This window comes from Microcaecilia unicolor, chromosome 13, assembly GCF_901765095.1.
Source record: "Microcaecilia unicolor chromosome 13, aMicUni1.1, whole genome shotgun sequence".
Classification (NCBI taxonomy): Eukaryota; Metazoa; Chordata; class Amphibia; order Gymnophiona; family Siphonopidae; genus Microcaecilia; species Microcaecilia unicolor.
Window position 1 is genome coordinate 84,134,956 of NC_044043.1, and position 23,863 is coordinate 84,158,818.

Below are 23,863 nucleotides of genomic sequence, written 5' to 3' on the forward strand. Positions count from 1 at the left end.
TATATTACTAGGCTTTCCAAACCTGTCCTGGTGATCTCACAACTAGTCAGATTTCAGGATCCTCAAAGTGACTTGGCATGAAAGAAATTTGCATTTGCCAAGTCTCTAGTACGTGCGCATTCATTGGGAATATTCTGAAACCTACCTGGCTTTTGATATTCACCAGAACAGTTATAGTAAGCCCTGTGTGACCCAAATTTACATACATATTTGAGTTATTTACTTTCTGTTCTCCAGCATGTCTAACACTAACGAAACTAGCTGCTTTTAATTTCATACGAGAGGTTATTGTCTAAAGATATGATTGCATAATGCTTAACTTTACCGCACTGCAGGTCTTTACTTGTTCACTGTGTCAGGAGAAATTTAAGAAGAAGATTGAGTTAAGGGTGCATACGGTGTTGCACACGGGAGAAATGCCGTACAAAGTGAGTACAAGAAAGTGAAACTGTACAGAAATGAATCTTGCAAGGAAGAAGTAAGTAAAGAATGAAATATTCTTCCCCTCTGTACTAAAAAGACTTAAGCTTGCCTCTTACGTTGGCCTGTTCTTACCAGTTCCTTTACTAGGAGGGCTGCTGGCATGCTATGGTTATTACTTAGGGTCCAGTCCTCATGGTATTTCTACAAGAGGTACCTGAACTTCCTTTTCAAAAGAGAAAATAAGCGCCCTTCTCATGACCTGTCTTTACTTCCAACTGAACAGACTGTGTTACCCCTTTGTAAGATGTATTTTACCCCATCTTGATTTTGAGTTATTTTCCCCGATTTCCCCCCCCCCCCCTTTCCTGCTGGCTACCCATCTTCCTGGATGCCTGCCTTTCTCTTAGCAGCAGCGATAATTTACATGCTCAGCCACTAAGGGACTCTTTTTTTTTTTTTTTTTTTTCAAGCCAGAGAGGGGAGGGGTTTTTAAAAAAAAAGCTTGTCACCTTTTCTGTTTTGCATACTGTTAAGATTTTGTTTATTGTTCAATTTGGTTATATGACTTAATAAAGATATTTCAATATAACATTTAAAAAGAAAAAACACTTAGCTTTAACAAAACCATCCTCACCAGAATCACCAGTTTCAAAATGCAATATTGTGAGTACTTTCTAATCTTGTATCTATTTCATGTCCAGCAGCATACAGGTCAGCTACAAGACCATGATTCTGCCTTGCATTGAATAAAAAGGTGGAAAAGCTGTCCAATGGTAACAGGCCTGTGTACCTCTTATTCCAGTGCTCCTCCTGTTCGCAGCAGTTCATGCAGAGAAAAGACCTCCAGAACCACATGATAAAATTACACGGAGCTCCGAAGCCTCACGCAGTAAGGATGAGACAAAACTCTCTTGTCAATTGTGTAAAAAGTAATTCTATTCCAGAACCTGTGAGATAGCTGTGTCTTATCAACCAGGTCCATCATCCAGCAGGTGGAGACAGAGAACTGAAAACTGAGCTGAGACATATCTCTCTTGGCATCCAGTCCTGCTCCTCAGTATTTTCTATTTCCAGCAGGTGGATGGACATAGAATTTAAGCCTCTGGTTCTGATTGATTTGCTCGTGGTCCAGTTGGTCAGCTGGTCCCCAGTTGAACTTTGTGGGTGGCTTGAGTCTGCAGTCATATCTGGAGGTCTTCAGATCCCTGTTTGTGGTGCCCAGTGAATTTACTTCCTTCCCTTCACCTCTCTCCTGTTTCCTGTGGAGCTCTCATTTTCCAGCACAACAACCTTTAAAAAAAAAAAAAAGAAAGAAGAAGGAAAGATGTTTGCTGTTGCTGGAGAGCATGACAGAGTATCAGTCCTGAGCCTTTCTCATCTTTGGTAAGACTTGTGGAGACAGAGCTTGGGGGGAGCAGCTGGCAGTGGTAGGTTCGAATAAAGTTTGACTCTGAACCACTTGGCTGCAAGTTCTGCTTGGTGCAGGGGAGAGGTCCTGACTCAGCACTTGGGACACATTGTGCTGTTCTGGTGACAGGGTGAATGATGACTCCCATGGAGGAGGAAAGTGGTGTTCCCATGGTGGGAGCCGCCGGCCGAGGCATTGCAGTACATGCAAGCTGGGAATCCCGTGCAATGCAGAGGAAACAGGTGGCAGGAACACATCTTCAGATTCGGCACAGCATTCAAATATGCCAGGGTCTTCAGGTTCTCCTACAGGACACAATTGGATGCAGGGTCAACACACCATGAGGAGCAGCCTCTGGCTGATCACATGCAGAGCACAGCTGCCATTTTACAGTCTCAGGGCCCAACAGAGCAGCTGCGCTGGGATCTTTATTTTCTCTGGAGTTCTTTTACACCAGACCTATTTACTGAAGCAGGGACAGTCAGAGTTGCTGCAAGGTGCTTCAGTTTCTCATCCTCCTAAGAGATCTCAATTAGACCTCCAGGAGTGGACAGATGGAGCAGTGTCTGCTTCTCCCGCCTTATCTGATGTGACCTCAGTCTATTCAAAGGACCCATCATTGAAGGAGGCGTTAGAGGAGAGAGCGCTCCCTCCTGAGGAAGGGGATGATCCTAAAGTATTGAGGTTGTTCATAAGGAGGAGCTCAGTACTCTTATTTCTGTGGCACTGGTGATAGTTTCCATTGAGGAGCCTTCTGCTTCAGCATCAGAAGTTCCATCTTCATCGATCGTAAGGGGGCTTAGAAGTCCTTCTAAGGCCTTCCTGATGCATCCAGACATTGAGGACTTGATTACAGCAGAATGGATCTCACCAGACATGGGGCTGAGAGTGGGAAAAGCCATGGCTTATTTCTACCCATTAGTTCCAGAGGAGATGGATAAATTGCAGCTTCCCAGGAAGGGCTCCCTGCTTACGGCAGTGACTAAGAAGACCACCTTGCCAGTGGAAGGGAGAATTGCCCTAATAGACCTACAGGATAGGAAAGTAGAAGGTGCGTTGAAACAAGCCTTTGAAGTGGCATCAGCAGTCAGCAACAAGATGGGCACTATATCACCCAGCTTGAAATGAGGTTGGCCTATTTGGCAGATGCTATTTATGACATGTTATGGGTAACGGCCTGCAGTATGTCTTGGCTTGTCACAGTACTTCGGCAACTCTGGTTGAGGCATTGGGTAGTGGATGTATTGTCAGTCACATCTAGTTAAAATGCCCCTTTATGGCAAGTGGTTATTTGGAGAAGATCTCAGTAACATGGTGAAATAACTAGGAGAATTACGCCACAGCGTTTGCTGGAGGATAAGCCGAAAGCCTCTGGTCATCCATCTTCAGGGGGCTCTCAATCTCGATTTTGAGACAGCAGACAGTTCTGGCCTGGTAATCAGCAATATTGTCAGAAGTCCTGATTTCAGGCACACCAATCTTCCTTTTGTGTGGCCAGGAAGTCAACTAGAATGCCTCCAGAGCTTCACATTGATGCAAAGCTGGTCCACTCTTCTCTTCCTCTGGTGGGAGAATGTCTTCAGGAGTTGCAAGAGCAGTATGCTAAAATCACATCAGACTGATAGGTTCTGAATATTCTTACAGAAAGTTACAAGTTGGAAGTTCTCCTGCCTGGTCGCTCCTCTCTTCTTGCAGTCTCGTTATCGAAAGGGAACCAAAGCGGTTGAGCTTCAGGCCACCAAAGATTCCTTGCTGGCGCTCCAAGCCATTGTTCCAGTTCCCTAGGCATAACAGGGACAAGGCAGATACTCTGTCTACTTCATTGTCCCAAAGAAGGAAAGCACCTTTCATCCGGTCTTAGATCTCAAAGGTCTAAACTGCTGCCTCTGAGTGGCCTGCTTTCACATGAAGACACCAAGAACAGTCATAGCCTCAGTTCAAGCGCGAGAATTTCTCACCGCCCTCAATCTCTAAGAGGCATACTTGCATATACCTGTATGGCTACTGATTCAGAGGTTTCTACGTTTTGTAGTGCTGGGCAGTCACTTCCAGTTCAGGGCTTTCGGTCTTGCCACGGCACCAAGAACATTTACCAAGGTTACAGTGGTGGTGACAGCCTTCCTTGTGGCACCAGGGAATCAGAGTTCACCTATATCTTGACAACTGGCTTATTTGTGCATTGCCCTATTCAGACAGTATGGTGGCGATGGACAAAGTTGCCCATCTGCAGTCATTGGGTTGAATGATGTATTTTGAGAAGAGCAGATAGACTCCATCGCAAACAGAACTCTGGAAGTCGAAGCTGGTTCAACAGATTCGTCTTCTCCTCAATCAAGGCAGGCACAGGGTCTGGGACTACATCCAGGTTCTGGGGTCAATGATGGCGGTGATGGAAGTGGTGCTATAGACAAGGGCTTATATGCGGCCATTAGAGGAATTTAATCTCAGCCGCTGGTCTCTGGTGTTACAGAAGTATGACCTTCATCTTCCTTGGGCGCTGGTTGTCAGACGGAGTATGCAGTGGTGGTTGTCATCCAGGAATTTGATCATCAGAGCTCCCTTTCTGATAACACAGTTGAAGGTAGTGACAGCGGATGCCAGGAAGTCGGGTTGGGGAGCTCATTACAAGTTCCATCCGGCATAGGACACTTGGATGGAATGGGAGTCTCAATTGTCAATAAATCGCTTGGAGCTCAGGGCAGTGCAGAATGCTGTATGCGACTTAGCTGCCTTTCTGGCAGGGACCCCAGTCCGAGTTTTCTCCATCAATGCAATGGCAGTGTCTTAAATCAACAAGCAAGGCAGACGGTGAAGGCGGCCTCCCTCATGAGCTGGGCGGAGAAAAATCATCTTTGCTTATCGGTAGCTCATATCACTGGGTTTGTGAATGTGGAGTGGACTTTCTCAGCAGGCGCTCCTTGGTCCCAGGAGAATGGGAATTATCCAGCCAGGGTTTTCCACTAAGAGTGGACCGATGACGTTCTTCGCTTCTAGACGATGGCATCGAAATGGAATGCCAAAGGGCCCAAGTTCTTAAGCTGTTGGAAAGAACTGTCCTCGATAGGGATTGATGCCCTATTGTAGCCTTGGCCAGAAACTCATCTACTATATGTCTTCCCTCCTCGGCCCATGTAAGCTGCATGTTAAAAAGGATCATATTGCCAGATTGTCCGCAGAATCCATGGTATGCAGACCTGATTCGACAGCTGGACTGGGTCCGCTCCTTCTTCCGCAGTTACATGGCCTACTGAAGCAAGCTCTGCTGCTCATGAAGGATCCATGCCCCTTTGGTCTTACGGCTTGGCCATTGAAAGGGCTCAGTTGAGACAAAAAGGTTATTCTGATTTAGTCATTGCTACCTTGCTTCAGGCTCAGAAATGCGCTACATCCATGGCATATAAGAAAGGGTGTGGAGGACGTTCAAGGGCTGGTGTTCTGAGTGTGGATTTTCTCCCTTCTCTGCTCAGATCACGCACATCCTAGCATTTCTTCAGGCAGGTCTTCAGAAAGGATTGGCGTTGGGTTCTCTGAAAGTTCAGGTTGCAGCTTTTGCCTGTTTCAGGGGCTGACTACAGAAGACATCTCTTGCAGCTCACCCGGATATCATTCGATTGTTGTAAGGAGCGGGCTGCTTGCAGCCTCCCTTTCATCCGTTGTGTCCAGAGTGGAACCTTAATTTAGTCCTTCGAGCTCTTCAGATGTCTTCTTTTGAGCCACTCTGGAAGGCCTCCTTGAAAGATCTTATGTTTAGGATAGCGTTCTTGACTGTTGCATCGGCAAGTAGGGTTTCGGAGCTTCAGGCTTTCTTTTCAGGATCCCTTTCTTTGCTTTTCGTAGGCGGAGATCTCCCTGCACATGGTTCCTTCCTTTCTTCCAAAAGTACTATAAGCATTTCATCTCAGCCAATCTGTGGAGCATCTATCCTTTCGCAGAGCGAACGAAGAGGCTCAGTATTCTTCCTTGAAGCTTGACGATATGTGTAGAGTCCTCATTTGATATCTGGAAGTCATGAATGAGTTTCATAAATCAGACAGATTGTTTGTGCTTGTTGGTAAATGAAGGCTTGGCCTTATGGCTTCTAAGTCCACAGATGGCTGAAGGAGACTACCACGTCAGCTTATTTGCTTGTGGGGAAGCAGGCTTCTAAGGCCATGTGATCTCATTCTATGAGGCGTACGGCAACATCCTGGCCAGAGAGTACCTTACTGTCTCCATTGAATATTTGCAAGGCTGCGACGTGGTCAATGCTGCATACCTTTGCCAAGCACTACAGAGTGGATGTTGCAGCACACTTGGAAACCAGTTTTGGGGCTTCAGCCCTCAGGGTAGCAGTGCCAGGATCCCTCCCACTCTAGGGATTGCTTTTGAACATCCCATACATTTTGCAATAGTGGGAAGGTATGTAATGGAAGGAGAAATTGTCTTATCTGATAATTTTCTTTCCATTAATCCTTCCCGCTATTCCAGAGGCCCACCCAAGTTTTCTAAAATGTTTAGTTGGTGTGAGGTAATAGGTCAAATAATGACTGTCACCTTGTATAGTGCTTTCCGCATATCTTTTGTTCTCTACAAGTTGTCCGGAGGTGACAGAGGTTCAGACATGTTTGCTCGTCTGGTTAGTGTTAGGTTAGCAAGTTGTTTAAGGCTGTTGTGTTTATTCAGAGTTTCTCCTTATTGCTTGTCTACATAAATACTGAGGAGCTGGACTGGCTGCCAAGAGATAGTCAGTTTTGTTTTGTTTTTTATCTCCACCTGCTTGTTGATGGGCATAACTATCCCACAGGTTCTGGAATAGTGGGAGGGACTAATGGAAAGAAAATTATCAGGTAAGACTGAGTTTCACCTTGAGGATCTATTGACATGGAAAATTGTTTTACTGTCATGTGCCCCTGCTGATTCCAGTCTCAAAATGGCTGCCGGGCCCTCCAGCAGTAGTCTCGCAAAACCGCTGCAGGAGTTCCCAGTAGCCATTTTGTCTGTTGAGCTTGCATGGGCATAAACGACTGGGGATCGCTTCTACACTGTCTAGCCAGTAGACCTCCAAAGATATGGTAGTCTGGGGAGGGGGGCTCAGCTCTTTGTGTATGGGGAGGACTTGGGGCTCCATGTGTCAGAGAGAGGGGAGGGAAATGGGAGCTGCGGGCTGCACAGTACAGTGCTAGTTTCATCTGAAAAGGAACCTACATTTTCGGCCTAAACCAAAATGAGACCAAATCCAAATTTCGGGCCAGTTCACCAAAAACAAAATTTGGTTTTCCTGTGCTCTCGCCAGCCTCCTCCCAGATTGACCCTGAGCAGGAGAAAGTCCAGAGCAAATATGCATTCACTACTGTATTAGAAGTGTGCATGAAATCAGCATAGACCAGGCTTGTCTAACCTAGGGCCCTTTTACTTGGCCCTCAGAAGCTCAGCAGGATTCCTGCTTCCCCTGCCACTTGAGTCATGCTGTGCTGAAAGTTCAGGTTCTTGCTGAAGGGGGGGACATGAGAGAGAGTCTGAGGGTCCTCGGAGAGTGCACGAGTGTGTGATTCTGAGAAAGAGAGCATGACTGCGCATGTGTGTGTTTTGGCCCCTCCGAATGTTACAAAATATGAAATGTGGCCCTCGATAGAAAAAGGTTGGACAAGCTTGTTAGACCCATCTTTACAGAAGGTTGAGGTCTTTCTTTTAGGCTGAACTTTGTAACTATGAAAAGATGTGATGCTGTTCTTAACTACCTCTGCTCTAAAATGAACTTGAATCTTAGGGCGTGAACCCGCTCTCCAGGTTCCACAGCTTCAGTGAAAGACAATGCTGTTTTTAATTTTCCTGAGTAAACTGAGATGTACCCTGTGCAGCTTTAATTTTTTTTTTGTTACATTTGTACCCCGCGCTTTCCCACTCATGGCAGGCTCAATGCGGCTTACATGGGGCAATGGAGGGTTAAGTGACTTGCCCAGAGTCACAAGGAGCTGCCTGTGCCTGCAGTGGGAATCGAACTCAGTTCCCCAGGACCAAAGTCCACCACCCTAACCACTAGGCCACTCCTCCACTGTTGCTACTATTTGAGATTCTACATGAAATGTTGCTATTCCACTAGCAACATTCCATGTAGAAGTTGGCCCTTGCACATCACCAATGTGGCCGTGCAGGCTTCTGCTTCTGTGAGTCTGACGTCCTGCATGTACGTACAAGGAGCTGCCTGTGCCGGGAATCGAACTCGGTTCCTCAGTTCCCCAGGACCAAAGTCCACCACCCTAACCACTAGGCCATGATTTCTGTTTATCGAAAAGGAGATGTTTGCATTCCTAGTTTTTTAACTTCCATCCCAGTTAATTATCTTATTTCTAGTCCTACATAAACCAGTGAAAATCAGCAGCACAGGCACCAAAATGCACCAGGAAGGAGATTATCAATAGAAGCCAAAATGGGCATGAAGTCTTTATACAGAAACTGATGCTGTTAGGGACGCTGAGAATCTAGTGCTCCTGCGGGGTTCATGTTAACCCTTTCATGTTCCTTGTTGCCATAAGTTAAGCATTTTTGGACACGAAAGGGTTAACAATCCTCCACCTCCACAGACATGGGAAGAAATACTAATGTAAGCCCTGGCTTTTAGGATGCAGTTTGCAAGGGTCTGGATTGCAGAGTGAGACAAACCTCTTTGATCCAGTAGATTTGCATAGGTTTGTACTCTGGGAAACTGTGTGAGGGTGGTAAGAGACAGGGCATGCTTGCATTCTAAAGACCTGCTCATGGTTTCACAGTGCTCAACGTGTGAAAAGTGTTTCCTTTCTCGGACTGAGCTCCGTCTGCATGAGGCATTCAAGCACCGTGGTGAGAAGCTGTTTGTGTGTGAAGAGTGTGGCCACAGGGCATCCAGCCGGAATGGGGTGCAGATGCACATCAAAGCAAAACACAGGTTTGTGTCCACTGTTGCTTGCAGCAGGATTTGTCAATTATGAATTCCCGGTGCTGTTATTGGTAATGATATTTGTATAGTGCAACCAGGAATACGCAGCACTATAATCTTACTTAGTCATTCTGACTAGGTGAGATGCTCTTAGAGGGACCTGTTAATTGAGGTAATTTCAAGGGTTAGAATATGGCTCAAGCATAGTGGAGCTTTCAGAGCACAAAGCTGAATGTGTGTTGCCTCATTACCCAAATAAGCCCCATTCATCTGTAAGAAATTCAACCTCTGCTAAACTGAGTTTGGGATTTAACATATTGAAAGCAAGGAGCTGAGTTGCCCTATTCTTGGGCCAGTAAAAATAAAAGAAAAAAAATCAATCCAGCAGCACAAATCGGGATCTAATTGGAATAAATACTGCAATACATCCTCTTTAGCAAGGGGGCGTGGTAGAGGCATGTTTTGGATGGGACTAGGGAGGGGCCAAAATATGGATGTCTAACTCTAATTTCAGAAGGGGAAGGAATGTCCATGTCCAAAAAATAATGTCCTTATTTAGACCTGAAACTTGTCACATCCAGGTTAAAGAAAGGTCACAATAGTTATTTTTGTCCCTGGAGGGCTCGCAATTTAAAAAATAAAATCACAAAGAGCTACAGTGAGATTTGAACCGGGGTCCTCTGGTTCTCTGCTGGCTGCTCCACATGGATGTTGGTGTAGACACTTTATAACATGGACATATCATTTATTTTGCCCCATTCATAACTTGTACAATTCAGTTTGTAAAATGGATGTTCATGCTGGACATCTCCAGCACATGGATGTCCATTTCCCAGGTAATTTAAAATAGGCTGTATGACGTCTAAAGTACATGAGGTGTGGTAGCCGTGTTAGTCCACTCTTAAAGGTTATCAATAGAAATCTAACAAAATAAAACATGGAAAAGAAAATAAGATGATACCTTTTTTATTGGACATAACTTAATACATTTCTTGATTAGCTTTCGAAGGTTGCCCTTCTTCCTCAGATCGGAAATAAGCAAATGTGCTAGCTGACAGTGTATATAAGTGAAAACATTCAAGCATTACTATGACAGTAAAATAGATACCATTGGAGATTCTATATGGAATGTTGCTACTATTGGAGATTCTACATGGAATGTTGCTATTCCACTAGCACAGAAGCAGAAGCCTGCGCGGCCACATTGGTGATCCGCAAGGGCCGACTTCTACATGGAATGTTTGGAATAGCAACATTCCATGTAGAATCTATAGAAATCAAACAAAATAAAACATGGAAAGGAAAATAAGATGATACCTTTTTTATTGGACATAACTTAATACATTTCTTGATTAGCTTTCGAAGGTTGCCCTTCTTCCTCAGATCGGAAATAAGCAAATGTGCTAGCTGACAGTGTATATAAGTGAAAACATTCAAGCATTACTATGACAGTCTGACAGAGTGGGAGGGTGGGGGTATGCATGGTGACATCAAAGCATTTCATTGATATTCTAACAGGATGGGTGTTGGTAGGTGAGAGGAGGGTAAAGTACATGAGAAATGGATGTCCATATTTTGAGGGTGCTCTTTAACAAAAATAGATTCTAAGCACAATTCTAACTGTAGGCCAATGTTTTCCTGGTTTTGGATGAGATAGTTGGGATATATATTTACCAGAGACAAAAGGATACATAATAATTATACGATTCTTATTTTGAGTTGGACATTCTTTCTAAATTCTGCCCCTTAGTTATACTCAGTTCATTTTTCTTATTTCATTGTTTTTTTTTCTTGTAATCATTTTTGTCTGCCGGCTTTTAATTGGTAGCATTGTCCCTCAGCTATGCCTGATATGACTGCAGACAGTGAGCTTGGATGAGTAGTTCTGGTTAAAATGTTAATGAACTCAGCTAACATCACCTAATCAAGACCCTGATCTGCACAGCTATTGTGAGGCCACAAAGAACAGCAGCCTCTGAAGCGAGAATTAGATGAAAATTCTCATGTGGCTGGATAAGTTCACTTATCTGTTAGAACAATTTTTTTATTTTTGGGAAGGTCTCTAAAGCTTTTTTAAAAGAGGTTTTTTGGCATTCCGTGGCCTTACGGCAGATGAAATATTGTTAAATCGTAAGTTATGTTTGGTGGCAAAAAAGTGTATTTTGCAATGCTGGACTTCGGATAAACCCCCGGAATACTGGCATTGGCGAAACCAGGTACATCTTTTAATGACATGGGAAGCAAGGGATGCTAAAGGATCATGTCATGGAAAATATGTTTTCTTAAAGTTTGGGGGCCTATGTTGGATATATTATCGCAGAGAGGCCGGAGTCTTATACTCAATACGCTTTGATAATCCCATAGAATAATGGTACGTACACACGAACCCATAAGTACAATGTAGCTATTAATGAACAATAGGAGGGGAGAGGGTGGGGGGGAGGATAGGAAGGGGGGAAAGGAGGGGGGCATGTATAAGATGACTGTGATGTAGATTTAACACACACCCCCTTAAATGTTTGACTGTTAATGAACATGTTTGGGAGGGTAGGTACGGGAACAGGGGGAAGATTCATAAAAATATTGATGATGGAATTTATTGATGTATGCAAGTTAATATGCTGTATTACTTACAATGCCCAATGATAGATATATTGGCAATGTTAAAATGTTTATAATGTTGAATCATCAATAAAAACAGTTGAAATATAATATATAAAAGAGGTTTTTTGACCTATGAATTACAGCTGGTTTCCTAAGTTATTTATTTATTTGTTACATTTATACCCCGCATTTTCCCACCTTTTTGCAGGCTCAGCGTGGCTTACAAAGCCTGCAAATAGGTGGGAAAATGTGAGATACCGATGTAACAAATAGATAAATCTGCCATTTCAGCACTATTACTATATTGCAGCTATATCCATTCTATGTTACTTTGTAAACCTAATATACTATGTAAGCCACATTGAACCTGCTAATAAGTGGGGAAAATGTGGGGTATAAGCGTTACAAATAATAATTCCGGCGCCTTGCATCCATTGGAATGCGTCTCCACACTGAAATTTGGGCAGGGAATTAACACCTAATTTTAGGTACCATTCGTAGAATTTCCCCATATGTGTGCAGCTCCTCTTGGTTGGGATTCAGCAAATTGTACGAGCAAAATCCATTGCGCAGAACCACTAGGGGGAGACATGGACCTATGAGGGTAGGGTTACCATTCGTCCGGATTTCCTCGGACATGTCCTCTTTTTGAGGGCATGTCCGGGGCGTCCGGCGGATTTTGCCTGCACCCACGTTTGTCCGGATTTCTGGACAAACGTGGGCGCGGGTGCGGGCAGGCACGTGCGTGTGGGCGGGCGATCGGCGCCGTGGGTCTGGTCTCCCGTCCCCTCCCCTTCCTTACCATGTTCCCTGGTGGTCTAGTGACGTCTTCGGGGCAGGAAAGAGCCCCCTCTTTCCTGCCCGGAGCGCTGCCTCCCCTGTCTATCATCCTCCTCGGTCTGGCTGGGGATTCAAAATGGCCACCGAGAGTTGAAGCGGCCTCGCGAGAGTTCAACTCTCGGCGGCCATTTTGAATCCCCAGCCAGACCGAGGAGGATGCAGCAGGCAAGGGCAGGCAGCGCTCCGGGCAGGAAAGAGGGGGCTCTTTCCTGCCCCGAAGAGAAGACGCTACTAGACCACCAGGGCTAGATAGTAAGTGAGGGGGGGTATGTGAGAGGGGGGAGGGGACTATGTGACGGGGGGGGATGGGGCGGAACGAGGACCCGAAGGGGGCGTGGCGGGGCATGAGGCAGGGTAGGGGGCGTGACGTGTCCTCTTTTTCAGAGGACACAAAATGGTAACCCTATATGAGGGGCACACCTAGCACTTACGTGTGTAGGTTATAGAGTACTAGCAGTTAGGCACGAGCACTAAAATTAGGCACGCAACTGTGGACTTAAGCTAGTAATCTATAATGGAAGTAGTGCACATCATCCCGACACCTAACTTTAGGCAACCTTTAGAGAATTACCCTCTATCGACTAGATTCTATATATCGCGCCGAGATTTCCAAGTGGAAATTGAAGCCTGTTGTACAAAGTATGCTTGAATTTAGGTGTAATTTAGAGAACTCGCCGAGCGCTGGTCCACTCAACCAAATTTAGTTGCGGTCAATTACGCTAACTAAAACCTGCTGTAAATCCCGACGCCTCAATTAGACATGAGAGGGTGTGTTCTATAACAACGCGCATAGATTTTAGAAATGCCCACAACCTGCCCACGCCCACTTTTCAACTATGCTTAGAATTTATGCGCAACACGATACAGAATACGCTTAGAAAGTAGTGTCCGTACATCCTAATTAATGCCAATTAGTGCTGAAAATTGCTTAATATACAATTATCAGCGCTGATTAGCTTGTTAGGGGTGATATGATACAGACGTTCAGATATTTGAAAGGTATTAATCCGCAAATGAACCTTTTCCGGAGATGGGAAGGCAGTAGAACTAGAGGACATGAAATGAGATTGAAGGGGGGCAGACTGAAAACTTTTTCATGGAGAGAATGGTGGATGCTTGGAATGCCCTCCCATGTGAGGTGGTGGAGATGAAAACGGTAGCGGAATTCAAACATGCGTGGGATAAACATAAAGGAATCCTGTTCAGAAGGAAGGGATCCTCAGAGGTTTAGCGGAGATTGGGTGGCAGAGCCAGTGATTGGGAGGCGGGGCTAGTGCTGGGCAGACTTCTACGGTCTGTGACGTGAGGATGGCAGATACTAATCAAGGTCAGGTATACACAAAAGGTAGCACATATGAGTTTATCTTGTTGGGCAGACTGGACGGACCGTGCAGGTCTTTCTGTGCCGTCATCTACTATGTAAATTATGCTCATTGTTACGGAATACGCTTCGACTTCCATGTGGAAATCTCGGTGCGATATATAGAATCCCGGGCTATATGTGTAGCTAGCCGTCACCATTTTCCACGTCGGCTGTGGGCTGCGGCCTATTCATGTAGTGATGCTGTGAATGTATGTATATTTTTAAAACTGTGTTTAAAAAAAAAATACGGTGACTGCCACCAATGAAAATTGATCCATATGTTCTCTTTTTTTATTCTTGCAGAAATGAACGCCCATTCGTATGCGAGTTCTGCCATCATGCCTTCACTCAGAAAGCCAACCTGAATATGCACTTAAGGACCCACACCGGAGAGAAGCCTTTTCAGTGTCACCTGTGTGGCAAAACTTTTAGAACTCAAGGTGCATACTTCTATTTCAGCAATATTGTCCTTAAACAGTCTATATTTAAAACGCACTAAACATGGAGTGGTGTCTGCCTGTCAGTAACTGGCAAGGTACGCATGTACACACATGCCCAGCACTCCAGGGGGTGCATATCTGTTTGGCTGCTGAAGCAGGATTCCAACAGCTGCTCAGGCTGAATGGAAGCATCACAATTCCTAGGACAGCCTACACAACTTCAGGAAAGCGGCAATCTGGGCTGGGCTCAGGTAGTTAACAGTTGCCCAGCAGGGGTACCTGGCTAAGAAATTCAAACCTATAGCCTGTTACCATTTTGTTTCTGTAGTTCTGAGCATCTACTCAAATTTCCTTGCACCCTCACTCATCTATCTAGCCCTGGTGGTCTAGTAGCGTCTTCTCTTCGGGGCAGGAAAGAGCCCCCTCTTTCCTGCCCGGAGCGCTGCCTCCCCTGTCTATCATCCTCCTCGGTCTGGCTGGGGATTCAAAATGGCCGCCGAGAGTTGAACTGCTTTGTTTTTATACATCATCTTCCTAATACATGCAGTCTGTCTGTCTTCAGTAGATGGGAATTATGTAATGTTGCTATCTGCTATTTGTTATTGTAATACAGCTGTTCTGACTCATACCAAACAATCATAACTATCATTCAGTCAGGTGAGGCTCTGGCCAGGGCACCAAACGCCTGAGCCTGTGATGTCACTGGCCCTACAGGTTAAGCTGGCCCAGAGCTTACCTGGTGGCCTTGCATGTGCAGGGAAAAAAGAAGAGCCGTCAACCCCAAGCATCCCACTTGTTCAAGAAAATACAACCACCAGCGTGTTAATAATACAAGAATATTAAAAAGGAAAACATAATCTGTAGGCAAAAACATCCTCGTGCACCTGGTGATTACATTAGACCACAAATCTTGAGATAGGGGAGGTAAGCGGGGGGGGGGGGAGGGTGGAAAATTAACATACCTTCTAATAATGGGAAAAGGCAGTGGCAAAATGTCTACAGGGGTAGAATTAACTACACTAAAAGTCAGCAAAACAAAAAACAGGGAAGTCATCCCGGTAAGAGTTTCTTTAAATCCAAGAAGGAGCCGCAGCTGTTCCAGGACAAAGAATATATATCTAATATCAAGGTACTTAATTAAACATTTGCAAGGGTAACATAGGCTAAAGGTAGCACCGAGTGCCCCAGTCTCTTGCCTCAAGGCAAGGAAAACTTTTCTTCTTTCCTGTGTGACTCGTGCAACATCAGGAAATATCCGGATTCTTTGTCTATAAACTAAACTTTGCAAACTGCAGAAATATAAATGCAATATCGTATTTAAATCCTGCTCAAACACAAATTGTACAAGTAAATTGGCTCTGTCTGAGACTTACTCTTGTGAAGAGTCCAAAATAGCTGATATATCTAAAGCTGATTCCCCCCCCCCCCCCCCCCCCCCCAGTACTTTAGTTGGCAAATAAAACAATCTTATGAACAGGAAGAAACAAATCTGCAGCAAAGATAAAACCTCCTTCAGATATTTTTTAAATATACCCAGAGGTTGTGTGCCCAATATCTTTGGCAAGTTCAGTTGTCTAAATTCATTCTCATATTGTTCCACCTTGCAATAACTCTATATTTTGTCCTTCACCAAAGTTTGCACTGCATCTGCTTCCACAGATTTCTCCAGGTTTTCTAATCTCACACGATGATCAGTCGCTAAAGTCTCAAACTTATTAGCCATAGAACCACGGGATAATTTAAGAGAGCAATTAGCAATAGTTAGCTCCAACATGATGATAAGACCCCTGAACCCAAGCCATCCACTCCCAAGAGGGAAGAAGCCAATCCCAGAGATCATAGCTGTGCCGTAAAGGCGTCGAGTGCTCATGAAAGCTGAGGGAAACCTCGCCCCCAAGCGGGTCAGCACTTCCACCAGTGCTGCCAGCCTTCACTTTTTTTCTCCCCTCTCGAGACAGACAAAAACCTGACAATCATGGGCTGAAGCGCAGAAGGTGTTGAGTCCATCTACAGCGGGGCTCTCACCTTCCCCTTCCGTTTGTGCAGCATCCAGAAAGGAAAATTCAGCAAAAAGGAAAAAAAACTTACGGAGTTCTGCCACTAGATCTTGGGCGTCTCAGCTTGCTGCCATCTTGACTCCTCCCCCTGTTATCAATTATTTTCTTCCCCATCTACCTTTAAAGCTAGTTCTCCCTTCCTACTACTATACTTATCATTTCTATAGCGCTACTAGACGTACGCAGCGCTGTACACTTGAACATGAAGAGACAGTCCTTCCCAAACGCAGACAGCGTTTCACCTAACGCTGCCTTGCAGCAGCACCCTGGCATCGTCTTCTGCCACACCCCAGCCCCTCCTTTGACATAACTTCCTGTTTCCACGGGGGCGCAGCAGGGAGAAGACGCAGGGGCCGATGCGGATAGCGTTATGCGAAAGGCTGTCTGTATTCAGGAGGGGAAAACTGATTTTAAAGAGGGGAAGGGAGAGTGCCAAACCAAAAGTTGGCTCAGGGCGCCACGGTCCCTTGAGCCGGCCCCTGCATTCAGTCAACAATTGTGGTAACCTAGTCCTAAGGCAAATTATCTAGAGGCTTGTGGTTTATTGTAAAAGCTCTTGTAGCCTAAATATCACAACAATCCTCTGCACATAATAAATTACACATTCACATTACACAAACATATGTAATCGTTCAAAGTAAAATTACTTAAAAATTATATAATATGCCCCTTCTGTCTTCAGCTCTCGGCTACGAAAAAGGAGCTCACTCAATTCAAAATGCATTTCGTTATATTTAAAGGAGCATCCCAGACTGTACAGCAGCTGAACAATGTACTCCCAACTCCCACAGAAAATAAACAGCTCAGGAAAAAATGGATTACAGAGGTAGATAGTGATCTGTAGCACAGAAACATCCACTCTTCCAAATGTTGCTTCTATAAAATGCCTTTACTGCACTGGAAAATTATGATGCTCGTGAAATTATATTGGAGGTGGGGCCAAAGAGGAAGAAAGCTACTGAACTGAAGAAAAATCCCCAAACCTGAGAAAACATCTCGAAACAGAAATTCTTTCTACTAGGAGACTGCATTATCAGAAACATTAATTTGGGAACCCCTGGTGAAATGGGCATAAGAACTTAAGCGTTGCCATACTGGGACAGACCAAAGGTCCATCGAGCCCAGTATCCTGTTTTCAACAGTAGCCGTCCAGGATTGGCCACTGTTGGAAATGGAATACTGGGCTTGATGGACCTTCGGTCTGTCCCAGTATGGCGACGTTTATGTTCTTTTGCTGAAAGACACTAAAGGTGTAATGCAAGTTCTGCTACTGCATTTTAAGTAATGCACATGCAAAAGTGATATTTTTTAGGTAATGAGAAGCCAACTCATAAAGTCTATGCATCAGAACTGTTTCGTAATTCCAAATAGGTCAGTTTTTTTTATAGTAAGAGATAGGGAATGAAGGCTTTCTCACAGCGGGCTGTTGAAGAACAGAATAGGTTACAGTCCGAACTTGGGAAATACCATTGTATTTGGCCTTTAGGAAGGCATCGAAAACTTATTTGCTTCCCAGATTTTAAATTTTGATTTTACGTGTTTTATGTATTTTTATTTCATTCTATTGTTCTTCATCTTGAATGACAGTTGGTTGATGCAACATAACTTAAGAACATAAGCATTGCCATACTGGTACAGACTGAAGGTCCAATATCCTCTAAGCTAATGAAAAATTAATTTGAGTATGATTAATACGGGGCATTAATGTAAGCTGATTAATGCACTTTTTCTACATTGGCCTTCAAGTTTTCCCCCAGGATGATACAAGTACTAACTCAGTACAAGGCCAAGAACTTCAAAACTTCAAGTACTTCAATGCTGAAAAAAAAAGTTTTATGTGAGTCAGTGTTGATAACATTAACATTATTGTGTGTTTTTATGTGAGAGCTGGTTAGCAACAGCCAAGAGGTTACTATTGGGGCAGAATATAAACATTTCTTTTTATGCAGCAAGTTTGGATAAGCACAATAGGACACATACAGGGGAGCGCCCTTTCAGCTGCGAGTTCTGCAATCAGAGGTTTACCGAAAGAGGGCCTCTTCTAAGGCACGTCGCCAGCAGACATCAGGAAGGGAGACCACACTTCTGCCAGATCTGTGGAAAATCCTTCAAAGGTATGATCCATGCACAACAGCTTCTAATATGACACATCCACAGTTGTTCCAGTCCCCTGCCAGCAAGCACCTTTGTTTGCTATGAGAGGGTTAATCCTGGGCTGTACAGTAGATGGCTTAGCTTTGCACAACCGTTAACAGTAATGAACCTCGCTCCTAAGCCTATACGCTACTGTGTGGAGAGCTAGAGCCGATTCCTACATCAGGGGTGTCCACTCTCTGTATCAGTTAAGACCTGTGTGTCACAGCCCCTCTGTGACTCCCACGGAGGCAATGTAAAGGATAAGCTTTTTTTTTTTAACACGCAGCATGATCCCCAGTCACAATGTACTTGCAACATCAAGGGTTTGATTTAGGGCCCTTAATTGCAGGGTTCCTGAAGGAGCCATGTTGCACAGCCCCTGGCCAAAGAGTGTTGCTGAATGACTGGGTTATAAAATAGGTGGGAAATCCCCAGGTGCTTGCGAATGAGGGTTTGTGGTGACAGCAGGGCCGGCACACCTGAGCATGGGGGTTCCTTTGATAATCTAGTGGCATAAGGCGAGAACTGCCCCCCTCCAACTCCTGCCCTATCTGGCTCCAGATTCAAAATGGTGCCAATGACCCCTAGTGATAGTTTTGCGGTACTACTACTAGAAATCATTCTTCCATATAAGGGTGCTTGTTCTTTATATAGAAGGACTAGCCGTTGAGCCCGTAAAAACGGGCTGGTATTGGGGTTTTCCTTCCTTCCCCCTCCCTCCCTCCCCGTGAGGTCACCACCACTACCGTTGCCCCTCCCCCCCCCCCCCCCCCCCCCCCCGGAGTCGCCGCCGCCATCCCTCCACCCGACCCGGGCCCTCTCTCTCTCCGCTACTAAACTTACACATCCATTCGCCCGAACGCAGCACGCACATCAGCTGAGCTGCACTCGGCCCTTCCTTCGCTGCCTGTGTCCCGCCCTCCTGTGACGTAACGTCAGCGAGGGCGGGACACAGGCAGGGAAGGAAGGGCCGACGGCAGCTCAGCTGATGTGCGTGCTGCGTTCGGGCGAATGGATGTGTAAGTTTAGTAGCGGAGAGAGGGCCCGGGCCGGGTGTGTGTGGGGGGGGGGGTAACGGTAGCGGCGACCTCGGGTGGGCGGGTGGGGGGGGGAGCGGTATCAACCTCGGCGGCGCAGTTTCCCTCTCTGTCCCGCCCTCGTCATCACGTATTGACGCGGGGGCGGGACAGAGAGGGAAGTCCCTACTGCGCATTTGCGAGTGAGTCGGTCACTCGCCGTTTATATGTTTGATGACCCCCCCCCCCCCCTAACAGTAGTACCACAAGGCTACCACTATGGGTCACTGGTGCCATTTGAAATCTGGATCCAGATAGAGAGGAGAGGGACCATTTCCATCTTGTGACTCTAGACTGTACCAGGGAACCCCCCAAGGGGTTCTGCCAGGGAGAGTCCGTGTGTCTACTTTGGGGAGTGGGAGTTCAGATGTTGGGGGCTTTGCTGGGGGGGGGGGGAGGATGGTGGTGCCAGGAGGAATCGGGAGAGGGCTGGCTCCTGCCACCACTACTGCACTGGCTTTATTTTTGACACTTGGGACAGTGGCTGAGCTACCAGATTACCAGTAAGATGTTGTTAAAGGCAGCCACATTATCAGCAGTTGTGACAGCTAACACACAGCAGTAACCCACAGTTGAACACTCCTCATCTCTGTCCCGACCCTTCTACCTGTGGTAAACAGCCAGCGCAGGTTTTTTGTTTTTTTTTACCACATGTCCATACTAATGGCTACCACAGGATAAAACACAGCCTAGTAAAAGGGCCCCTAACTCAGTTACAGATTTGAAAGGCAATTCTGTAACTGGGCATGTGCAGCACTGCACAAATTAGAACCACTTACACCCCAAAAAGCATTACACACTATTCTGTAAGGTAGCGCAGTGCAGGCAGGCCATGGATACGCCTCTAACCTACTTGCATAACTTATAGAATAAAATAAGTTACATAGGCATGCCAACCTGCACCAGCCATAGAATTAGCATAAATATGTCATGTCTAAATGTAGGTGAGTCGATGCCAACTTGTGCCAATATTCTATAATGGAATCTTGGCGCCAAGATCCCATTATAGAATTGTTGCTCGGCGCACAGCATCGAGGCACCAAGCTATAGAATTGCCCCATTGGTTACCAACAAAGCTTGGGTGGTCTTCAGATTCAGTGCAAGACGATTTGTAGTAAACCAAACAGAAATAGCCAAGCACTGTTAGCAATTCTGATTTATTCAGTCAGAGACACTTTTTATAACAAAGAACATTATATCATCCACGTATATATTCAATAATTGATACCAAAGTTCTCAAAGGGGGCACAGATAGATCATTGCCTAAAAGCAAAAGTGGCTTATGGGCGATTTTTGCATCAAATGAGATAGATGTATATTTCAGTCCAAGATCTTCTTGAATGCCAAACTGTTTTAACTTGCGATAGACCATTTCTTCAGAGGTTAAATTTTTCCGCTTTGAAACCTTGTCATTTTTCCTTTCCTGGCAGCTAGGGCCAGAGAGAAACTTTTATAGTTGACTGCCCAGTTCAAATTGCCTGTAGTGTGGATAATAAAGTGGCATGAATAATGGTGTCAAAGGCTGATGTGTCCAAAAATAATAATCAGCGAACGCCCATTCTGGCCATCATGAAATCATGTTCTATGCATTACAAACTGTAGAGGGTACAATGTGTGTTTTAATTTTAATCTCTCTCCGTAGCTATAGAGCAGCTGCGTGTCCACGTGAGGAGACACAAAGGTGTGAGGAAGTTTGAGTGTACGGAATGTGGGTACAAGTTCACACGGCAGGTATGGGGGGTGATTTATTTTCTAAACAATTACCCAACCTTGAGTTTTTCAGGAAACAGTGTAAAAGGTGCAAGCTGGTGATGAAAGGCTGCACCAGCTTTCTAGGAAAGTTATACCATATGTAACAAGGTAAACTGGGTCTTAAGAGTTCTTATCATGTTCTCTGATGGTCCTACATCAGTGGTATTCACTCCCTGTCCTCAGGGATCATGTTCAGGGCTGGCTTAACCATTGGACCAGGTGAGGCACTGGCCCAGGGTGCCGGCAATTAAGGGCTCCAAAATACCCAGCCTCTGAACTCACTTGCTCTACAAATTAAGCCTTTTCTTCCTCCTCCTGATCCAGTCTCTTCCCTTCTCCTGTTTCTGACACTCCTCCCTCACCTCTCTCATTCCTCCCGCGGTCCTGTAAATTTTACGTTGGTCACCAGGGGAGACAGCAGCAGCATGACAGACTGCCTTCAGCCAGCCTCTGGGTCCCTTTGCTGTATCCTGCCTCCTCTGATGCAATTTTATGTGGGCAGGACGAAGCAGAGGGCAGCCTGTCATATTGCTGCTGCCAGTGACTGACGTAAACTTTACAGGACTGCAGAGGAGAGAGGTGAGGAAACAGTGCTGGACCCATGAGGAGGGGGAAAGAGAGACTGGACCAGGAGGTGCAGATGCCAGTCCAAGGGAGGAAGATATGTTGAACCCATGGTGGGGGGGGGAGGAAAGAAGGGGAGGGGTGCTGGAAGCGATGCAAAGGGAGGCACCGCCAAAGCAAGTGGACTCAGGCTGCCACTATCCCTTGAGCTGGCCCTGATCATGTTTATGGGATATTCATGATGAGTTTGCATGAGATAGATTTGCATACAATCGTAAACAGAGAATTTCTGATTCTTTTCAAGGCACATTTGAGGCGTCACAAAGAGATACACGACCGAGTGGAAAACTACACTCCTCGCCAAAGGAAGTTGCGGAATCTGATTATCGAGGATGAAAAGGTTGTGTTTGTGTCAGTACAGACTCAGCCCGAACTGGAAGTGGGCTCTGCTGAAGTCATAGTTGAATCTGTCAATGCCAGCTCTCTGCCTGAAGAGCTCCCAGACCAGAGAATCTGTACAAATGAAACCTTTCCCGATGTTATCGAACAGTCTCTAATCATCACAGCAACAACCATTTCAACCAACTGACATGCGGCTTGGGGCAACTGCCTGTACACCTGTGAATAATACCTGTCAGGTCACTGTTGAAAAGGACATCTACATTTACTGGTGACTGTTTAAATCCCCTGAGTACATTTTCCACAGCACTGTAGCGATAATGCTGCTGCAGAGTCTTAGACCACCCTGGCACTAGCTGGGGCAGAGCATGGATGTTGCGAATAGTTTGCAACATTCAGCCTATCCAGATAGTCTTGGTGCTGTCCTAAATTGGTCGACATAGTTAAGTGGAGTGATTTACGAGAGCTATCAGGCTAGCGGCTGTGTGTCACCAACTATCCCGCCTATCCATATGGCTGTTCATGTATATTCAGTGCCACCACTGGTGGTGAATATACATAAACGGGTCAAGTTTCAGCCTGCCATGGTGAGCGTTATTTAGCGCTGACCATTGCAGGCACAATGAGCCCTGGATATCCAATGCTATCATGAAGGTCTGATCGAGCATCCCCACCTCGTAGATTCCTGGTGGTCTAGTGGGATCTTATAGTCAGGAGCAATTCCCACTCACTCCTGCCTGTCATTGCTCCTTTCACAAAATGGCCACCACGAGCTCTTTCCCATAGGACCCCATGTGGGGTGGAAGGGGGCTTGGTTGACCCTTCATGAGGTCAGGGGGCACCAGTAAACCTGATGTCACTACCTGGAAGTTAACCAGGCACCAGCCAGTATTCAGACTGGTGCCCATTAGCTCAACAGCCTTTTGCTATCCTAATTTATCTGCTTATTTAGCTGGTTAGCAAGCTGAATGTCACCACTATCCAGTTAAATATCGGCTCTGCTTGGACCGTCCCAGCACAAACTGGACAGTACAGGGTTGGTTAGTACAAATGTTCAGCAACTCTGTACAGTTAAGTACACTGAATATCTGCGGTTAATCAGGAACAAACAACTTTACCAGACAGGAGGCTGTCCTGGCCAGTTAAATCACTTTGAAAATTGACCAAGGATGGTGATTTATTTTTTAAAAAAAGGGCTGACTGCAGGGTTTAAATGTTGACTGGTAAAATGTTTCTTTGGCTTTGAAGCAGTGTGTGACAATGAACTTGTCATTTTCAGAATGTAGTATGGTAGCTGATTATAATGTTATTTATACTATCTTTTCTAAATAAACTCAGCCTTACAGTTGTCTTTCAGGGAGATTCAATTAATATATTGTCAGTCTGTGGAACTGTTGAAACAGGATAAGGGAAAGTGTAAGGACTATGTGGGTTCTGGCATTTATAAGGCAACAACGATCAGTTACAGATGAAAATCTTTAATTGGGCTGTACTTGCATTTTCATGTTTAGTGTGCCAGCTTGATTGCATCATCTCTGAAATTGCTATCTTCAGTTTTACATATAGAAGAGTTAACCTGGAGAGGAAGTGCGTCTTAACCTCTTGAATAAATCAGTCTCGGGCACTCTCATGCCAGTTCAAATCCTTTTCCACCAACCTTGGGCAAGTTACTACAGTGGCAGTTCTACATCTGGGCATCACCTTTTAGGCGTCCCAAGGATGTGTGGGAGGAGCCTTTCTGGGCTCCGTTACACAATACTAGCATTTGTGTGACTGCAGTTACACAGCCATAGTCCTGGCATAACTGCGGGCTCCTAAATGCAGCAGGGACACACATACAGTACTCTGCAAGTTATGTGTGTAAGTTGGAGCCCCGCCCACCCCTATGCCCCCTTGAATTGCTACCATG

General features: G+C 45.4%; 1 protein-coding gene across 3 annotated transcripts in view; it reads left to right on the top strand.

Moving 5' to 3' along the window:
- The window catches only part of ZBTB48 (zinc finger and BTB domain containing 48), a 42,997-nt gene extending 19,470 nt beyond the window's left edge, over nucleotides 1-23,527 (top strand). For 2 of the 3 annotated variants that reach the window (XM_030186110.1, XM_030186109.1), the window contains 7 exons: nucleotides 336-428; nucleotides 1,226-1,312; nucleotides 8,578-8,732; nucleotides 13,834-13,970; nucleotides 17,977-18,141; nucleotides 20,882-20,970; nucleotides 21,860-23,527. In XM_030186110.1, the coding sequence (XP_030041970.1) occupies nucleotides 336-428; nucleotides 1,226-1,312; nucleotides 8,578-8,732; nucleotides 13,834-13,970; nucleotides 17,977-18,141; nucleotides 20,882-20,970; nucleotides 21,860-22,144 (1,011 nt within the window). In that variant the 3' untranslated portion in view covers nucleotides 22,145-23,527. The remainder of the gene's footprint in view (nucleotides 1-335; nucleotides 429-1,225; nucleotides 1,313-8,577; nucleotides 8,733-13,833; nucleotides 13,971-17,976; nucleotides 18,142-20,881; nucleotides 20,971-21,859) is intronic. The other variant, XM_030186108.1, reaches the window with a different exon arrangement.
- The last annotated feature ends 336 nt before the right edge of the window (nucleotides 23,528-23,863 follow it).